Below are 17,226 nucleotides of genomic sequence, written 5' to 3'. Positions count from 1 at the left end.
AAAGTTCTTGTAAATCGGTGTGACAACTGAGACGAAAAATGCTAAGGGAAAGGCTGGATGCCAAGGGGCCGAAATTTCTCAGGAAGCAGAGCAAACACCAAAGGGACAAAAGTTGAAGAAGAGATCCACGGAAGTGACGCGGCTGCTGCGGGAGGTCTGGGACCCAACGGGGCGTGTTCCCGCCAGAGGAAAAGTACCAGTGAGACAGCTCACGCGAAGTTCCCAGGAGTCAAGGACGTGGACTTCTAGATTAGGAAGACCTACGTACGCCCAACACGACGGATGGAAAAGCAACCCCGACCTCGGCTCGTCACTATGAACTCTCTGAAGAGTGGGGCCGAAAAGATCGCCACAGCTTCCGGACAGAGAACGACCAGTGGTCAGAGTCACATCTGACTCGTGCTTGTCCACAGCCACAGGGACAGTGGACCAACGCATCCAAGATCGGGCAGGATCTCCCCTCTGTAATTCTGCAGCAGCTAACGCTCGGGCCTGGGAGACCAGGGCAGCGGGTGGGTATTCAGGCAGGTCATGCGGAGGCACAGCGATAAACAGCAAAACGACCAAGGCCTCCCCTCCGAGGTAGACACTGCCGTGTGACATGTGGGGATGGTCCCCTCGGACCCTCCCCCCCTCCCCTGCCCCGGGGACCCTCCGTTTGGTCCACATGGGCTCCCCGCAGTGTCACCTTGTACCAGGTCCTTCACCTCCCCGCACAGCTTCAGAAGACTGTGGACGCATTTCTTCTCTTTCTTCAGAAACTTGAGCTCCTCCTTCCTCCACTCCAACACTTCCTTTATACCCTGCTTCCTCTCTTGGGGTGAAAGGCACTTTCTCTCTGGAAAACGAGAGGAGCCCAGTAGGAGGAGCAGGCATATCCTTTTCCGCGGAAACCCATCTCTGCCAGCTCCCTTTCTCTTTTAGATTTGTTTTTAACGTTTCTTTATTTTTGAGACAAGAGAGAGACAGAGCATGAACGGGGCGTGGGGGGGGGGGGCAGAGAGACGGAGGCACAGAATCTGAAGCAGGTTCCGGGCTCCGAGCTGTCGGCGCAGAGCCCCACGCGGGGCTCGAACCCACGAGCAGTGAGAGCATGACCTGAGCCGAGGTCGGACGCCCAACCGACTGAGCCACCCGGGCGCCCCTCTGCCAGCTCCCTTTGAGGATGCTCTGAGGTCACGGCCGCGGGGAGGGACGAGGCGGCTGCTACGTGCACAGCCACGCTGCCCACACGCCCACGGGCCCAGCCTCATGGAGAGAAACAGGGCGTTCTTACCGGCCCATTCTTTTATCACTTCCCCACCATTTTCCTGAGGATTAGAAACCGTCCCCTCTCAACTGACCGACAGGAAGAGCCCCTCATCGTAGGAGGATGTAGGTCGCCCCTCTACAAAATACGCAGACACCCGCGGTCCCTGTCCAGGAACCTCAAGTCCGGTCCCGCTGACACTCACTTAACTGACAGATGTCGAGAAACTGATTGGTGTGCTTCATGATGAGCTCCAAGTGTCCAACCAGGACAGTGCCATCCAGGAGGTCCTCGGTAACTTTCGTGAACACAGAGTCGGCGGTGGCCAACAGCTTCTTGCCATCCTCTGTCATGTTGGCTAGCACCTTTTCATCGGTTTCTGAGCAGGTTGAGAACAGAGTCAAAGGAGCGGGCGCCTGCCCCCGCGCGACACGGGGCCGCCCCGCGGCCTCCTTGCTATTCTGCCCCCACCTGCACGCGAGACCAGCAAAGGTCACCCTGTGTCTCCAGAAGTGTCTCTCCCTTAGCCCGATTCTGCTTTCTGGAAGGCTTCCCAAACGACCTTGCTCATAAAGGTGACTCCCGCCATGGCAGGGGAGGAGAGCCGCACTTCTCTGGCTTTCAAAACCTGAGCCCCCTTCAGCATGCTGAGGGTTGTTCTGGAACTAGTGTCTCCTTTAAGCCCCGCGTCTTGAGAATCCGTGCAGCGGAACAGTGGCCTGCACCAGGGACGCGCGGGTGCCCAGCGAGGGTGACCCGGAGGGTTTGCAGGGGGTGTTTTTGCGGAGGCACATCAATGTGAGGCTTTGATATTCTGCACAGGTTGGCTCTCTTGCAAAAATGGGAATTTGAATTTTAAGATCAAGTGAGAGGACAGAATTTTTATTTATTTATTTTAGTTTTTTTAATTATTATTATTATTTATTTAATCTTTATTTTTGAGACAGAGAGAGAGAGAGAGAGAGAGAGAGAGAAAGACACAGCACAAGTAGGGGAGGGGCAGAGAGAGAGGGAGACACAGAAACCAAAGCAACTCCAGGCTCCGAGCTGTCAGCACAGAGCCCGACGCGAGGCTCGAACTCGTAAACCGTGAGATTATGACCTGAGCCAAGGTCAGATGCTTAACCGACTGAGCCACCCAGGCGCCCCTAAAAGCGTCCGTTAATTTTAAAAGACACAAGTGAAATCTTTCCAAGTGAGTAGCTTTTAACAAGGCTCATGAAACCACCCACGCCCCCATCAACGACCTCGTTTTACGTACACAACAGCACTGACAGGCAAGACTCCGAATCCTCCAACTGGAATTTTTTTGTCCCAAATCCAGTGCCCTTGCCCTACATCTGAATCTAATGACTTATACGTAAACTTGAATACGACATTTTTTGGGCAATACGTATCTCCCCCTCTCTGACCACAGAACACCCGGGGCGTGGGGGGGGGGGTGGGGGCAAAGAAACAGACAGTATTTATTTTGTTGTGAAAGGTCGTCAGCATCGGCTTCGACGTGGACGCTGATCTCAGAACAACAGAGAGTGGTTTTTAGAGCCAGACACACTTGGGTTTGAACTTTAGTTCTTGGTATTTATGTTTGAGACCTCGGGTGAGTCACGCTACGAGCCCCCCGCCTCGGCTTCCTCACCTGAAGAACGGGGATCTTTCGGGACTGTTTCAAGGACCCTACGCTGGCAGTGAAGCTGGGGCATGGCAGGCACCCAGGGAATGGGGGCCACAGAGCAGGGCACCCTGGATCCTCCTGGGTTCCTCCCTCCCATCCCTCCCGTCTGCTTCCCTGGTCGAACATCAACCCGCCCGAGTATCAGGTCTAATACTCTGTCCCCCACCCCGGGGCTCAGGGAGACACAAGCACACGGGGCAGACACACCTGCACCCCCCACCCCGGACATACCGTATAACTTGAAGAGATGCTTGACGTCCGGCCACGTGAGCAGGTGCGTTAACACCGCATCCATGTCATCCACGGCTTGCCCGTTGCTCCTTGGCCAGGACTTGGTGATCACAGCCGACACAAGACTGCCAAATTTCCGCAGGTCGTGATGGGAGATTCTTTCAAGAATGCTGGTCTGAGACTGAACAAAGAGAGGGAAATGCGGGAGGTTTTTCGGGAGGGTTTGCCTTCGAAGGATGTACATAAACCGCTCGTTCAATAGCATTCCAGAAATCCTCTGTGGTTTACAAAGCCTCAAAAAAAGCAAGAGAAGAAAATACTTCCCTTTTCTTAGGGCATTTCTGTTTCCCTGCATGCCGTGTCCTCACCTGACAAACATCAGAGACGCAGAAACAGAGGCAAAAAATACACACAGACGCACCTGCACGGCACAACCCGTTTCCTCGGGCTCACGGCGGCCCGCTGCGGGTTTCCTGGACTTACCAGGAAGGATGCCAAACGTAGCATGAGAAAGCTGTTAATACGCATACCCAGTCCCAAACCATGATACTCAACTGTAATGCGTTCAGCACATACTTTTGTTTTTTTTTTCAACGTTTATTTATTTTTGGGACAGAGAGAGACAGAGCATGAACGGGGGAGGGGCAGAGAGAGAGGGAGACACAGAATCGGAAACAGGCTCCAGGCTCTGAGCCATCAGCCCAGAGCCCGACGCGGGGCTCGAACTCACGGACCGCGAGATCGTGACCTGGCTGAAGTCGGACGCTTAACCGACTGCGCCACCCAGGCGCCCTCAGCACATACTTTTCAATCCTCCTTCCGATTCCCCACAGAGAGATGGAACATCCTCCTTCTTCAGGTTCAAAGTTTTTATAAAAAGTTTTGGTAATTGGGAAAAAAGCAGGGATTCGTTTACAATAGCTACTTTTTAATATTTAAAAGGATGAAGCCAAGCCGTATCCAACAACATATAAGAAGGATTATACACCATGACCAGGTGGGATTTATCCTAGGGGTGAAAGGTTGGTTTAACACAGAACATTTGTGGGGTTTTTTTTTTAATGTTTATTTATTTTTGAGAGACAGAGAGAGAGCATGAGCGAGGGAGGGGCAGAGAGAGAGGGTGACACAGAATCCAAAGCAGGCTCCAGGCTCCGAGCTGTCAGCACAGAGCCCGACATGGGGCTAGAACTCACAAACCGCGAGTTCATGACCTGAGCTGAAATTGGATGCTCAAATAACTAAGCCACCCAGGCGCCCCTGTTTTCGTATATATTTTTTTAAGTTTTATTTACTTTTGAGAGCGAGAGAGCGAGAGCAAGCAGGGGAGGGGCAGAAAGGGAGGGAGAGGGAGAGGGAGAGGGAGAGGGAGAGGGAGAGGGAGAGAGAGAGAGAGAGAGAGAGAATCCCAAGCAGGGTGTGGGATATCAGCACAGAGCCAGATGTGGGGCTCGAACTCCCCAACCATGAGATTATAACCCGAGGCTGAAATCAAGATTCAGAGGCTTAATCGACTGAGCCACACAGGTGCCCCAAAGATCTGTGCTTTTTTTGTAAGTTTATTTATTTATTTTGAATGAGCGAGAGAGAGAGAGAGAGAGAGGCAGAGAGAGAGAATCCCAAGCAGGCTCTGAGCCATCAGTGCAAAGCCCCATATAGAGCTCAAACTCACGAATGGGGAGGGACACTCAACCAACTGAGCCACCCAGTTGCCCCATAACACGGAACATTTGTTAATATGATACATCGTATCCAGAGAAAACAAATCACACAGTCGTCTCAGCAGACACAGAAAACGTTCAGACATCCAATGCCTTTCCACGATAAAAACTCTCGACTAGAAGGAATGCCCTCAAGCTGACGAAAGGAGTCTCTGAAAAGTCCACAGCCGATGACACGCTCAGAGGCACGAGACTGAGGGCGTCCCCGCTGAGATGAGAAGTAAGGCACGTCTGCACTGGGGGCTCTAATCACACCAATGAAGGGAGAACAAGATATAAGGCATCCAGATTGCAAAGGAAAAAGTAAAACCATTTCTCTCTGCATACGATGTGATTTTATGTACAGAAAGCCCTAAGCTCACCCACACACAGTGGGAGAGGCTGTTCCGAAGGGACGAGGTGGGGCAGAATCTCTTCCCACTTTGCAGAAAAAACCCTACGTGAGTTGACAGAATCTTTCCAAACTCATCGTCTTCTTCCATCAATGTTCTGCCAGCCTTTGGGGTCTCTCACTGCACACGAGCTAAGCAAGTGTGAGCAGGTGGTAAAACCACCCAGCAGCAGCCGGGGCGCCTGGCTGGCTCAGTCGGTTAAGCGTCTGGCTCTTGGTTTCAGCTCAGGTCATGATCTCATGGTTTGTGGGCTCGAGCCCCACATCAGGATTTGTGCTGACAGCATGGAGTCTGCTTGGGATTCTCTCTCTTTTCTCTGCCACACCCCCCCCCCCCCCCCAGCTCGCGCGCACGCTCTCCCTCTCTCTCTCAAAATAAATAAACTTACAAAAAAAATTAAAAACAGAAAAACAAAACAGAAGACAATCCAGCAGCAATGAGAAGGACGTACAGGCTCAGCGCTGGATGGCTTGATTCAGGGTCACCCGTGAGCGGTGCGTTAGCTGTGGTAGCAGGAGGCTGAGCGGCCTCTCGGGGTCAAGGGTACTGAATTTCAGGACCCTCCCTCTAGGCTAGAAGGGGGATGCCCGGTGCCCACGTCTGCACTGGCAGCCGGGGCTCAGAACCAGCGGGCACTGAACGGCCCCGAGCTGATGATGTCAGAGGACCGCCGTGAACCCAAACGCGTTTCCCACGCGGTGAGAGGCTGTTCACCTGGCAGGCCGCGCTCACTGCTTCAATGACACACTTCTCGAAGCATCTTGACACGCTGTCTTCTAACCCCATGGCATCCCAGTGGGTGCTGCAGAAGGCAGAGATCTGGACGAGAGGCCTCTCCTGCAACACAGGGCGACGGTGTGAGAGCTTTGGGGCTGCGCTCTAATACTCTGTGCAATAAAAGCGCCCCAATTGTCCTACTTTCCCCACACTGCATCGGGTCCCCAGGAGTTTACTTCACACCCCACCCCGACCGTGTCCCCTGGCCCCGCCAACTGGAGCCATTAGACAAACGAGGCTGCGATGCAGTGTCTCTCTTCCCGCTTTGCAGAAAAAGCCCCTGGCCCAGCAGCTTGCAGAAGCAGGGAAACTTTGAAAAATAAGCGATTCCCCCTTGCTTCCAATTTCCTAAAAAGACCCCTGAGACCGTGGCGTATAAAACTCTCATATCGTGTAAAAACGAGTCCTGATTTTCCTAGGGTCACAGGTTTTAATTAAAAATAAAGACATGGGGGCGCCTGGGTGGCTCAGTTCGTTGAGCGTCCGACTCTTGATTTCGGCTCGGGTCATGATCCCAGGGTCGTGGGATCGAGCTCCATGCAGGGCGCAGAGCTAAGCATGAAGCTTGCTTGAGATTCCCCCTCCCTCTCCCTCCTTCCCTCTCCCCTGCTTGCATTCTGTGTCTCTCTCTCTAAAATAAAAAAGAAAAAGAAATGAAAACACTTTTGTTTCCCCATTTTTGTCACCGGGGTTAGTAAGCAATCTGTCCCATTAGAAGCTACCGCACATGGGAGGACTTTGCTCCATAAACCTAGGGTTTCCCTGGAGGCAAGACCCTTTCCCTCATTCTTCTCTGGAATATCACCTTTGGTCAAACTATTAAGGCCGGATCAAAAATGCAAGGTCAGGGGTGCCTGGGTGGCTCAGTCGGTTAAGCGTCCGGCTTCAGCTCAGGTCACGATCTCGTGGTTCAGGGGTTCAATCCCCTCATCCGGCTCTGTGCTGACAGCTCAGAGCCCGTTTCAGATTCTGTGTCTCCCTCTCTCTCTGCCCCTCCCCTGCCCTCTTTCTCTCTCTCTCTCTCTCAAAAATGAATAAACATTTAACAAAATTTTTTAAATGCAAGGTCAGGTCTACCCCACGCCCCTTGCACACCAGGACTACCCATGAAATGCACCGTTCCGTATCTACAGGATGTTACGAATGGTCTGGCTTCATCAACTTGCTCCTGAAAAGAACACCCCGACTTCTGCTACCTGTTTGATTCTTCCTTCCAGGTCCCCCATCAACGACTCCTTCCAGCCATACTCCACGGGGAAGTTTATTTCCACCAGCCGCCTCCAGACCTGCAAAAGCCCTCATGTCAGTGACAGCCGCAGGACAACTAAGGGCCATGATGAATTCTACGAGAAAGGAAAGACTGTTATGGCAGCTCCAGGGGCGCGGGACACCTGGGCTCTGACCGCGTCTCTGTCACCGTGTCAGTGGCGAGGCAGGGCAGCCACCCTCGTCCCAGTCTTTGGAAAGGAAGGCCTTCGACAGGACGAGGCAGCCGGGATGCTCCTCCTACCGTGTAGCTGGTCTCTAAGCTGAACGTATCTGTCTCCTATTCTAGCTCAAGAAACTCCAAACATAAAACAAAAGTTGCAGGGAAGGCCCGGTGAGACCCGTTTCTTCACCTGGATTCCCCAGTTGTTGGTATTTAACAGCTGCTTTCTCGGTCTCCTTCGTGAAGCGTTTTCTCTGCAGAACCACGGGGAGAGAAGGTGCAGGCTCCACGCCACGTGGTCCTCTAAATACGTGGGAAGGAATCTCCTGGCATCGTGGCCCTTCTGCCACACGATCACGGTGCGTCACGCTCAGGGCGGGTGGTGTTGGCGGGACCCTGTCCCCTGACGGGGGTGATGGGGAGGCCGTCCATTCTTCTGTCTGTAGACCGTCTCTCGATCTGACTTGACTCCTAATTCTCCCACGAGGACAAGCAGATCCCCGACACCCCGCTTCCTAACGCTCACACCCACTGAGTTCAGCACTCGTGGATGAATCCTGACGGGAGTCCACGATCACCGCCGTGTTACAGATGAAGGTTGTGACCGCGGCGGTTTCCTCCACCTTCGTTGGCTGCATTCTCCAATAAAACGAGGAACTTCTCTTTCTCTCCCCACCCCCTTTCTGTTTCTGTAAACACGTTTCGAGGGTTAATGAGCTGTCTGTTGTCCAGTCCCGGCATTACTCGTCCGGATGACCAAACTGTCCCAGATTCGGCTAGCAGTCCCTTCGGACGACCTTCTGTTTCCTTTTTTCTAGAAACGTGGAATGACTCTAGATTTGCAGAAGTATTGCAAAGATGCGACGGAGTTCCCACATATGGCCAGCTCGTGTTCCCCTTAAGTCCGTGCCTTACTCGGGCACGGTACGGCTGCCAAAGCTCGGAAACGGTGTCACCGGGTGCCAGGAGCCAAACGAGCGACTGTCCCGGGAGCTGGCCTGCCACGAGCCCCGCCCCGAGCCCCGCGTCTACCACAGGGGTGTCAGGCTGTGGGGCCAGCTGTCCTGCCTGAAGCCCAGGTTTCTTTTAGCGGGGATGGTAAAGCCAGGCCTGGGGGTGCCCGCGACGCTCAGGGGCCTGGCCGGCACGACTTCCAGGCCTTTCAGCGGAGAGAGCCGGGAGCCCCTCCAGCTCTCCAGGTCACGAGCTCACAGCAATACGCCGGGCCCCTGGCCCTCGGCCACGTCTGCTTCTCCACAGGGAGAAAGACGCCGGGCTTCCGAACCTCTGTGCCCGGTGCTCACACAGACAACTCCAGAAGCGCTCCGCCCGTCCCACTACCAGCAACGAAATTTCTAAATAAAGCTCAAGATCGACGCGCGTTTTCTTCATTTTGACCTCAGACTCTGTCCCTCTGAGGGTGAGCGATAGGACTTCTGTGCTCCAGGCATTTGGATTGATGCCCCCTTCCGTGTGGAGAAGGGGTTAAGTCTGAGACGTACGAGCATCACCAGCCCTGTTCACGCACAGGGTCAGCTGTGTGACTTTACCACTATCCCGTTCAAGTGTCCTGGGAAGCAAGCACCGGCTGAAATCTGGGTCGAGGGGGTTAAGGGGGCCATCCGGTTGGGTGGCTCATCCCTTCTCTACAGCTGCATCCTGGCAGCTGGCTACAGTCTTCAAGAACACAGCCCGGTTCGCCCGCTGTGGGGCTCTGATGGGGAGTCCCTGGGGCTGGGCTGCCCGCGCTTTGGTCCACTCTCTCGTCATGCCCCCCCACCCCGTCACCTCTTCTGTGAGACGGGGCTAACAGCCACACCTGCCTCAGAGTAGATGTTCGGCTACATTTTAATCACTATTATCTTACCGTTATTAATCACTGCATTTAACTGAGAATCCTCTCGTGTCAATGGACCACACACCACCCTTCACTCGTTCTTAACGCTCGGGGGATTATTCTGCCCAGTTTCCCCTTCCAGTAACTCTTGCCTTTTCCTGCCTTTTCCAGCCAAACCGCCTGCCAGCGTCCTTGCTGAAAGGGAGCCCTCTCCCCGCAGGCCCCGCGTCTCAGCATCTTCCCCTGGGGCCTGTGGCGGGGGGGGGGGGGGGGGGCGCCACGGTGGACCCCACCAGGTGGACCGTGGGCAGCACGACCAGCCCTGGTTGTGCATCCTGGGGACAGAGCACGGGGCCAGCGTGCCACGTCAGTGCCTTGGCCCCACACAGCTCACCTTGATTTCCTCCCGGTATCTGAACGTGACCTGCGACCAGTAGTTGAAGAACATGCTCTCCTGAAAAATGCTCTGAAGCCAAGCTCTGGTCTTGGCGACTGTCCCCTGGAAGACCGTTTTCACGGAGTTCTTCCCGGTCTCCTTTCCTGGGCCTTCAGCTGAATCCGGCTGCTGAGGGAGAGAGAGGGAGCGTAAGGGTCCCCGCGCCGCGACTCGGGACATTCTGGAGACACCACTCCCCCTTCCCGATCCGTGGCAGGTGCTCGAGAACCAGCCACGTCGGAGTCACATGAGCACGTTCGAGACCGCAGCCTCGCCTACGTTTCAAGGTGCTTCGATTTCTGTGGCTTTGCTCTGCGAGTGGGCGGCTCGGGCAAAGCAGGGGGCTCGGGAAGGATAAGCCTTCTGTCCCTGTGAACCCCCCCCCCCCCCCAGCGCAGCGACAGCACGGGGGGACTCGGCCTTACCAGTGAGCAGGCCACACCAGGCCGCCTTCTCCAGACTGGCTGGGAGAGGACGTGCCCTAGTGGCAGAGCCTCCAGCAGCCCAGAGACGCCCCCACTGGTGCGCCACGCAGACCCCTGCTCCTTGGACAGAGGTAAACCCGAGGCCGCTTCCGTCCACACTTTTTTCCGACGAGGTTTCCCCTACTCCGAAAAATCCTTTCTCTCCGGGCCCTGGCCCTGGGGTCTGGGCTCTGGCCCTGGGGTCATGGGCCCTGGCCCTGAGCTCTTGGGATCTGGCCCTTGTAACAGGCTCTGGCCCCGGGGTCCGGGCTCTGGCACTGGGGTCCGGGCCCTGGCCCTGGGGTCACAGGCCCTGGCCCTGGAGTCTGGACTCTGGCCCTGGGGTCACGGGCTCTGGCGCTGGGGTCCAGGCTCTGGTGCTGCCTCCCCCCGACCTGGACATCTACATGAGGCAGATGGGCACAGAGCCTCACCTCAGCAGAGGCCATGCCCCGAAGCCCCAGGAAGGCCCTCCCAGCTCAGCGCTAGCCTCTGTGCTTCGGCAGTGCCCCGCAAGGTCAGTATAAGTGTCAGGACCCACACCTGGATCAGCTGTCACTCCGCCCTCCGGGGGGCTCCCTAAGAGCCACCACATTCCACCCCCCCCGGCCGGTGGCCAAGCAGATTGGGTTCCTGCCCTGCAAGCTGATGTTGTGGAGGAGCGGGCAACGGCTCACAGACAGACAGACAGACAGGCAAGCATCTGCTCGCTAAGCACGTAGGTGCCTAGTGGGGAAAATGCCAGGTGTTCTCTGGGCACATGAAGGGGACTGTACCCAGCCTAGGGCAGGAGGGGCTCTGTCCGTAAAGACAAGGCGGGGGAGGAGGCCCACCCGGCCAGCGCCGGATCAGTGGATGCCAAGTGGGCGCCATGGTTCTCAGCTGAAAATTGGGACACGCCCGCCCTTGCCTGAAATCCCCGAATGGCACAGCACCTTCTAGAACAATCCAGAAGCTCAAGCATGGTGTACCTGCCCTGTGATCTGGCCTTCTCTACACCTTGGCTGCATCTCCAGCCACACTCCACTCCCCGCAGGCCCTCGAGAACAGCGAGGTTCCTCCTCCCCGACCCTGTGGGGGCTCTTGACTCCTCGTAGGAACCCCGGCCCTGCCCTCGGTTCCCACAGCACCTTATGGACACTCCAGCCTGTCGCCTGTCACCTGTGCCACACTTACACGTTCCCTGGGTGGCCCCCACGAGGCCCCCTTCTCTTTTCCATCACCTACACCGGGCACAGGGCCGGGACGGGCAGGACGTGGACAGCCCAAGGCCGAGCACTAGTCTGAAGCATTCCCACACTCCTGGCCTTTCTGCATCTGGTGTACCATCAATGCACTTAACCCCCTGTGTCAGGACCCACCCAAAAGCTTGTTAAAAACTGATCATACACTTTTGAGTTCAGTTTTGCCAGGCTTTTTGTTTCTATGGCTGGGGTAGAATATTTTCACCATATTGTAGATTACACCGGTCTGAGAGTCCAACCACCACGTAAGAGCTTTTTCTGCGGGAAAACATATATACGTATTTTCCCCGTACGTTTATGGAAGTGGACACCTGCCCGTGATTAAGGTTTAAACAACAGCGGTTTCAGCAGAATCATCTTACCAACGTTTATTTTAAAATGTGTCTCTGGTATTCGAAAGAAGAAAAATTAAAAGAATAAAGTTAAAACACACGCGGAATTCTTTTACGTCGCTAACATCCCAGCTCTGGCTCCTACTCCGGTTAGCAAGCAAACGGTCAGTCTGAACATAAAGTCTCATATCACCTGCAGGGTGACGCCCAGGATCTCAAGTGTACTAAGAGTCCAACGCGGAGAAAGGAAGAAAGTTCTGCCACGAGCAGGGAGGGGTGTGAGTCCCAGACATGCAGGGGTGAGTGAAGCAAGCAGGCACATGAAGCAGAGTGTGCGAAGATGGGCAAAGCTCATCTTGGGCGGCAGGAAACAGAAGAGGGCTCCCTTTGGGAGGCGTGCAGCCGGAGAGGGAACAGGGCGCCAGGGTCTCCCTACAGCTCGATCCTGGAGGGGGCGCAAGGGCGCGCACCTGTGTGCAGAGGCGTGGAGGTGTGCATGTTGGGTGCGTGCACTTGGCCGCTGTAGTTAGGTACTAGAGTGCAGGAAACGAGGTCAAGTGGGAAAGACCACGCCCGGACGTGCGTTCTGGGCACACATCCGCACTGCTCTGGAGTTAACCCCTGCACTGCCTGCCTCCTTCCCTCCCTCCAGTGGAAGCCCGCGGAGGGTAAGGGTGCAGACGCCAGCTCACCAAAACATCCTCAGTGCACAGAACAGAACCCAGCACAGGGCAGGTGCCCAACATACGTTCTGAGGACGCTGTCACCCATTCTGTGGCCCTCTAGCAATCCTAGAGCCAGCCGATCTCCCTCCTGGAATTGAGGCCGCTCGAAATTCCAGTTATCGTGGGTTCCAGATATCGCGGGTTCCACTTACCACTAGAGATTTAAGTATAATAATTCTGCGAACAATCTCGGCAGATAAGGCAGGCAGCTCATAAAACTTTGGGTCTTTTGTGATTCTGCAGGTAGTTTCGTGAAGTTTCAGGCACACAGTCAAGTAGGACTGTACCAAGGGCTCCTCAAGAATCCTACCCCGCAAAGAGTTAAGAGAAATCGTTGAAGTAATTTAGGAGAAACGAGACAACAGTACCCGTTAACCGTGATGCGTTCCTTCCCTTCCAAATCCCTACGAGTAAGGCAAAAAAAAAAAGCTAGGGATGTGGGTCACCGCAGGTTAAGGTACTACGTAAATTTGAAAACAAAATCAGAAAGGTACAGGGAGAGAGGGAGCGAAGACAGTGCTAGAACACGTACGGTGGATAGAGTCTCTTCCAGCTCTGTGGGGACCAGGCCCCGTCGTCCCTGGCTGGCACATGGCCAGAGCCAACGGGGGCGAGGTGCAGCAGGTGACATGAGAGAGGCACTGTGAGGGTGCTTCTGTGACTGGCTCGGGGGAGGTCCTGGGGCCACTGGGGCTTGACGTGAATGGCGATCTGCCGCCCCCACCCTGAACACCCTGAGAATCCAGGGGAGGCGATACCGAAACTCAGGAAACACCTGACGCCCCACGTGTGTGTTTCCGTGTAGTCAGCTGGCCTGACTTGCAAGAAACCGTGCAGAGACCAGATGTGAAAGAAATGCGGAACACGAGCATGGATATGCAATGCGGTGATCGTCTGGATACGGATGGAAGACAATGTGGGAGAGAAAAGAGCACTGACAGCTCAAAAAGGCGGTGGGTGAGGGACTTCTGATCCCGCGGTCAGTGGGGGGTGACCTCGTGCAGGAGAAAGTCCGCATTTCGCTTTTTCCACTTACCTGTCCTGATAAATGTCCAGGAGGTGGAGCAACATTTGAAACGTGTTCTCGGTGTTCTGGGGTGGCCAAGAAAAAAAAAACAAAGAACAGGACAGTCAAAGTGACGCCACCGCGTTCGCGAAGACAGAACCCAGAAAACCCGACGTGAATAGAGCAGAACGATGGATTCCTTTCTTTCTTTCTACCAACGAGTTTTAAGGGACTCGAGAACCAATCTTTTATCGTCTCACAAGGGAAATTCAGGATTTAAAATTGGACCATTTCCCGCGCCCCCCAAAACGGGAAAGGAGGGAGCAGCTGTGACGGAGCGGCACGTGGGGGAGCCCCGACCCCGTCCGCCCGCCCATACTGCACAGCCTGAACGCCTCCCGGCCGTGGCTTTCGGGAACTCTCCAGAAGCAGAGGAACTGCCATCAGAGCGGCCCCATAGCCCTGGCAAAGAGCCACCCCACCCGGGCCTCTGGCTTCTAAGTGTTTCGTCCTGCCAGGACCGCAGAAGAGAAGAATCACAGGCTCTGAACGTCTCGCTTCTGATCTGCGTTTGCTAAGCGTCTCAAGAGCCTGCTCTGGACAACAGACCTCGAAGTCGCTGAAGGAGAGTTTTGTAAGCCTTTGAAGCCGGTACCACGTCCCCAGAAGGCAGTCCAGGACGCAAGTGGGGAAGACGCTCAGATGGTCCATGAAGTTCTCCATATAGTGAACGAGGTTGCGCAGGGGTAGCAGACTGAACCAGGACCGGAAGAGAAACTCATCTACGTTCAGCAAATGCCTTTCCTTTCCCATGAGCTGAACTAAGTGACTCCTGTAGGGACAGAGAAGGGGCAGCAGTGAGATCGGCAAACACAGACGGAGTTGAGTAATGTCAGAAGAGACTTATAAAGTCCAGACTTCAAAAATAATTTAAACGTCGGGGCGCCTGGGTGGCTCAGTCAGTGAAGCGTCCGACTTTGGCTCAGGTCATGATCACGCGGTTCGCAAGTTGGAGCCCCGCGTCGGGCTCTGTGCTGACCGCTCAGAGCCTGGAGCCTGCTTCCGATTCTTTGTCTCCTTCTCTCTCTGCCCCTCCCTCGCTCAAGCTCGCGCTCTCTCTCTCTCAAAACTAAACACTAAAAAAAAGAAAAGAATTCACCAAAGCGGATGAAAGTTGAAGATACGACGCTGAGTGAAACCAGCCCGTCTCCAAAGGACAAACATGCTGATTCCACTAACGAGAGGTCCCTGGCGTGTGCAAATGCACGGAGACAGACAGCAGGACGGGCCTTACCAGGTGCGGGCAGGAGAAACAGAGTCGTTGCCTAACAGGGACAGAGTTTCAACGTGGGAACAAGGAGAAAGCTCTGGCCGGGGCGGCACACCCGTGTGAGTTTGTGGGATGCCACTGATCTACACTGAAAATGATTAAAAAGCCAAATTATAGGACGTGTCTCTTTTACCACGGCAAGAAATTGCACTAAGAATTAAGCACTGTTTCCAGCTTTATGCAGCTGTAAGTGGCTTAGAGCCCTTGTGTGCCACGTGTGGAGTGTGTTGATTTGACACATTTATACACTGACCGCCTTGGCTCTACCCAGCACCTGCATCAAGTCACATAGTTACGATTTCTTTGTTGTGCTGAAAACAGTGAAGATCTACTCTCTTAGCGACATGGAAACGTGTCTAATACGCTCCTACCAACTACACTCACCAGGCCGTAGAGCGGGCTCCCAAAACTTCTTCATCTTCTCCCCGGAAATTTGTGTGTGTGTGTGACTGGGCGTATCTCCCAACTTTTTTATCCACTCATCGGTGGGCACTAGGCTGTCCCCACGCCGTGGCTATTGTGAATATTGCTGAAGCGGACATGGGGGCACACGTGCGTCTCTGAGATCCTGATGTCGTCTCCGTGGGGCAGACGCCCACAAGTGAGACTGTGGGATCATATGGTGGTTCCACGGTCAACTTTTTTTTTTTAATTTCTTTTTTTAATGTTTTTTTTTTTTTTTTTAATTCTTTTTTTTCAACGTTTATTTTTATTTTGGGGACAGAGAGAGACAGAGCATGAACGGGGGAGGGGCAGAGAGAGAAGGAGACACAGAATCGGAAACAGGCTCCAGGCTCTGAGCCCTCAGCCCAGAGCCTGACACGGGGCTCGAACTCACGGACCGCGAGATCGTGACCTGGCTGAAGTCGGGACGCTTAACCGACTGCGCCACCCAGGCGCCCCTAATGTTTATTTTTGAGAGACAGAGAGAGAGACAGAGCATGAGTGGGGGAAGGCCAAGGGAGAGGGAAACACAAAATCCAAAGCAGGCTCCGGGCTCTGAGCCATCAGCACAGAGCCCGACGCTGGGCTCGAACTCACAAACCGCGACATCATGACCTGAGCCGAAGTCGGACGCCCAGCTGACTACTGAGCCCCCCAGGCGCCCCTCCACCGTGAACTTTTTAAGGAACCTCCATACTGTCTTCTACAGGGGCTGCAGCGACTTATGAATGAAGCATCTTGATGAGCGAGTAAGTAAATGCTCCACATCAAACAGTCCAAGTGGACCCAGTGAAGGTCCTTAAATCATGACATTATACGGTGACACTGTACTAGAGACACCCCAGAAGGGGACAGCTGGAAGGCACATAAAGCCAGGTGCCACAGAAGTCAGAGAAGGGCTACAAAGAACATCTGATAAAGGTTCGTGATCCACTAAAGGCTGTGTCTGACTGAAAGACAAGATCTTTAAGACCAAGGCTGGTGTTTGTCATTTTCCATTGTTAACAACTGAATTTCTTCCAGACAGTTTATACACCACTGAAGGGTATTTAAAATACATACAATTAATCTTTTTTTTAAAAGCTTTTTCATGTTTATCTTAAGAGAGCACACCAGCAAGCATGCTCCAGGGGGAGAGAGACAGAGAGAGAGAAAATCCTAAGCAGGCTCTGAGCTGTCAGCGGGGAGCCCGAAAGGGGTCTCGATCCCATGCACCGTGAGGTCACGACCTAAGCAGGAGCCAAGAGTTGGACGCTTACCCTACTGGACCACGCAGGCGCCCCCGAAGAAGTCATTTTAAAAGAAGTGTTGCCCAAAGCAGGAATGTGTGCACGGGGGAGCCTATCGAAGGTTCTAGAAGCACAGCTGTCATCCCAAAACTTACAGATACAAGTGTGGCTCTCCAACTTACCGATCTGTCTTTTTTTCCCGGAACTCCGAGAAGGGGATTCCTTCCAGGGCCGCCCAGGTGTCTTCAGGCTGTATCCTGGAGTCCTTTCCTTGAGGGGTTGGTGCCACGCAGTGGTGCAGGACAGGCAGGGTGAGCACCCAGAGGTCGACCATCTTCTCTATGCACTGTAGGCAAAGGTTGACCAGGAATACCCGCCACCTGGGAAGGGAACAGAGAGCCCACAGCGAGCTGAGGATGGCCAGTGGCTTGCCCCGGGGGGTCTGATGACCCCTCGCACGAGAAGCAAGAGAACACAGGGGTGGCCGAGAAGAGCGACCAGCCCCAGGAGAAATATGGTTGCCAGGGACGTAGGGGCTCACCCCTGGCACCCACCCATCCCGGCATCAGGCTCTCGCTGAAGCCCCGTAGCGACCGACCATCCTCCCCGACAGTGGAGGGAACAGAGGTTTGGGAAAGCTCCGTGATCTGTGAGCCCAGACCCTCCGGCTACAGTAAATCCAGATACAAAGCCATATAAAGCCGC

General features: G+C 54.5%; 1 protein-coding gene across 5 annotated transcripts in view; it reads right to left on the bottom strand.

The window, feature by feature from the left end:
• The window catches only part of RNF213 (ring finger protein 213), a 104,589-nt gene that overhangs the window by 57,584 nt on the left and 29,779 nt on the right, over nt 1–17,226 (bottom strand). For 3 of the 5 annotated variants that reach the window (XM_045489805.1, XM_045489802.1, XM_045489807.1), the window contains 10 exons: nt 16,704–16,901; nt 14,128–14,350; nt 13,549–13,604; nt 12,665–12,818; nt 9,706–9,876; nt 7,242–7,331; nt 5,983–6,105; nt 3,156–3,336; nt 1,455–1,628; nt 689–838 (listed from right to left, as the gene is read on the bottom strand). In XM_045489805.1, the coding sequence (XP_045345761.1) occupies nt 689–838; nt 1,455–1,628; nt 3,156–3,336; nt 5,983–6,105; nt 7,242–7,331; nt 9,706–9,876; nt 12,665–12,818; nt 13,549–13,604; nt 14,128–14,350; nt 16,704–16,901 (1,520 nt within the window). The remainder of the gene's footprint in view (nt 1–688; nt 839–1,454; nt 1,629–3,155; nt 3,337–5,982; nt 6,106–7,241; nt 7,332–9,705; nt 9,877–12,664; nt 12,819–13,548; nt 13,605–14,127; nt 14,351–16,703; nt 16,902–17,226) is intronic. The other 2 variants (XM_045489803.1, XM_045489806.1) reach the window with 2 other exon arrangements.

The sequence above is a fragment of the Leopardus geoffroyi genome, chromosome E1 (assembly GCF_018350155.1).
Source record: "Leopardus geoffroyi isolate Oge1 chromosome E1, O.geoffroyi_Oge1_pat1.0, whole genome shotgun sequence".
NCBI classification, from domain to species: Eukaryota; Metazoa; Chordata; class Mammalia; order Carnivora; family Felidae; genus Leopardus; species Leopardus geoffroyi.
Note: the sequence above shows the minus strand (reverse complement) of the source record. Positions and strands in the feature narration are given on the sequence as shown.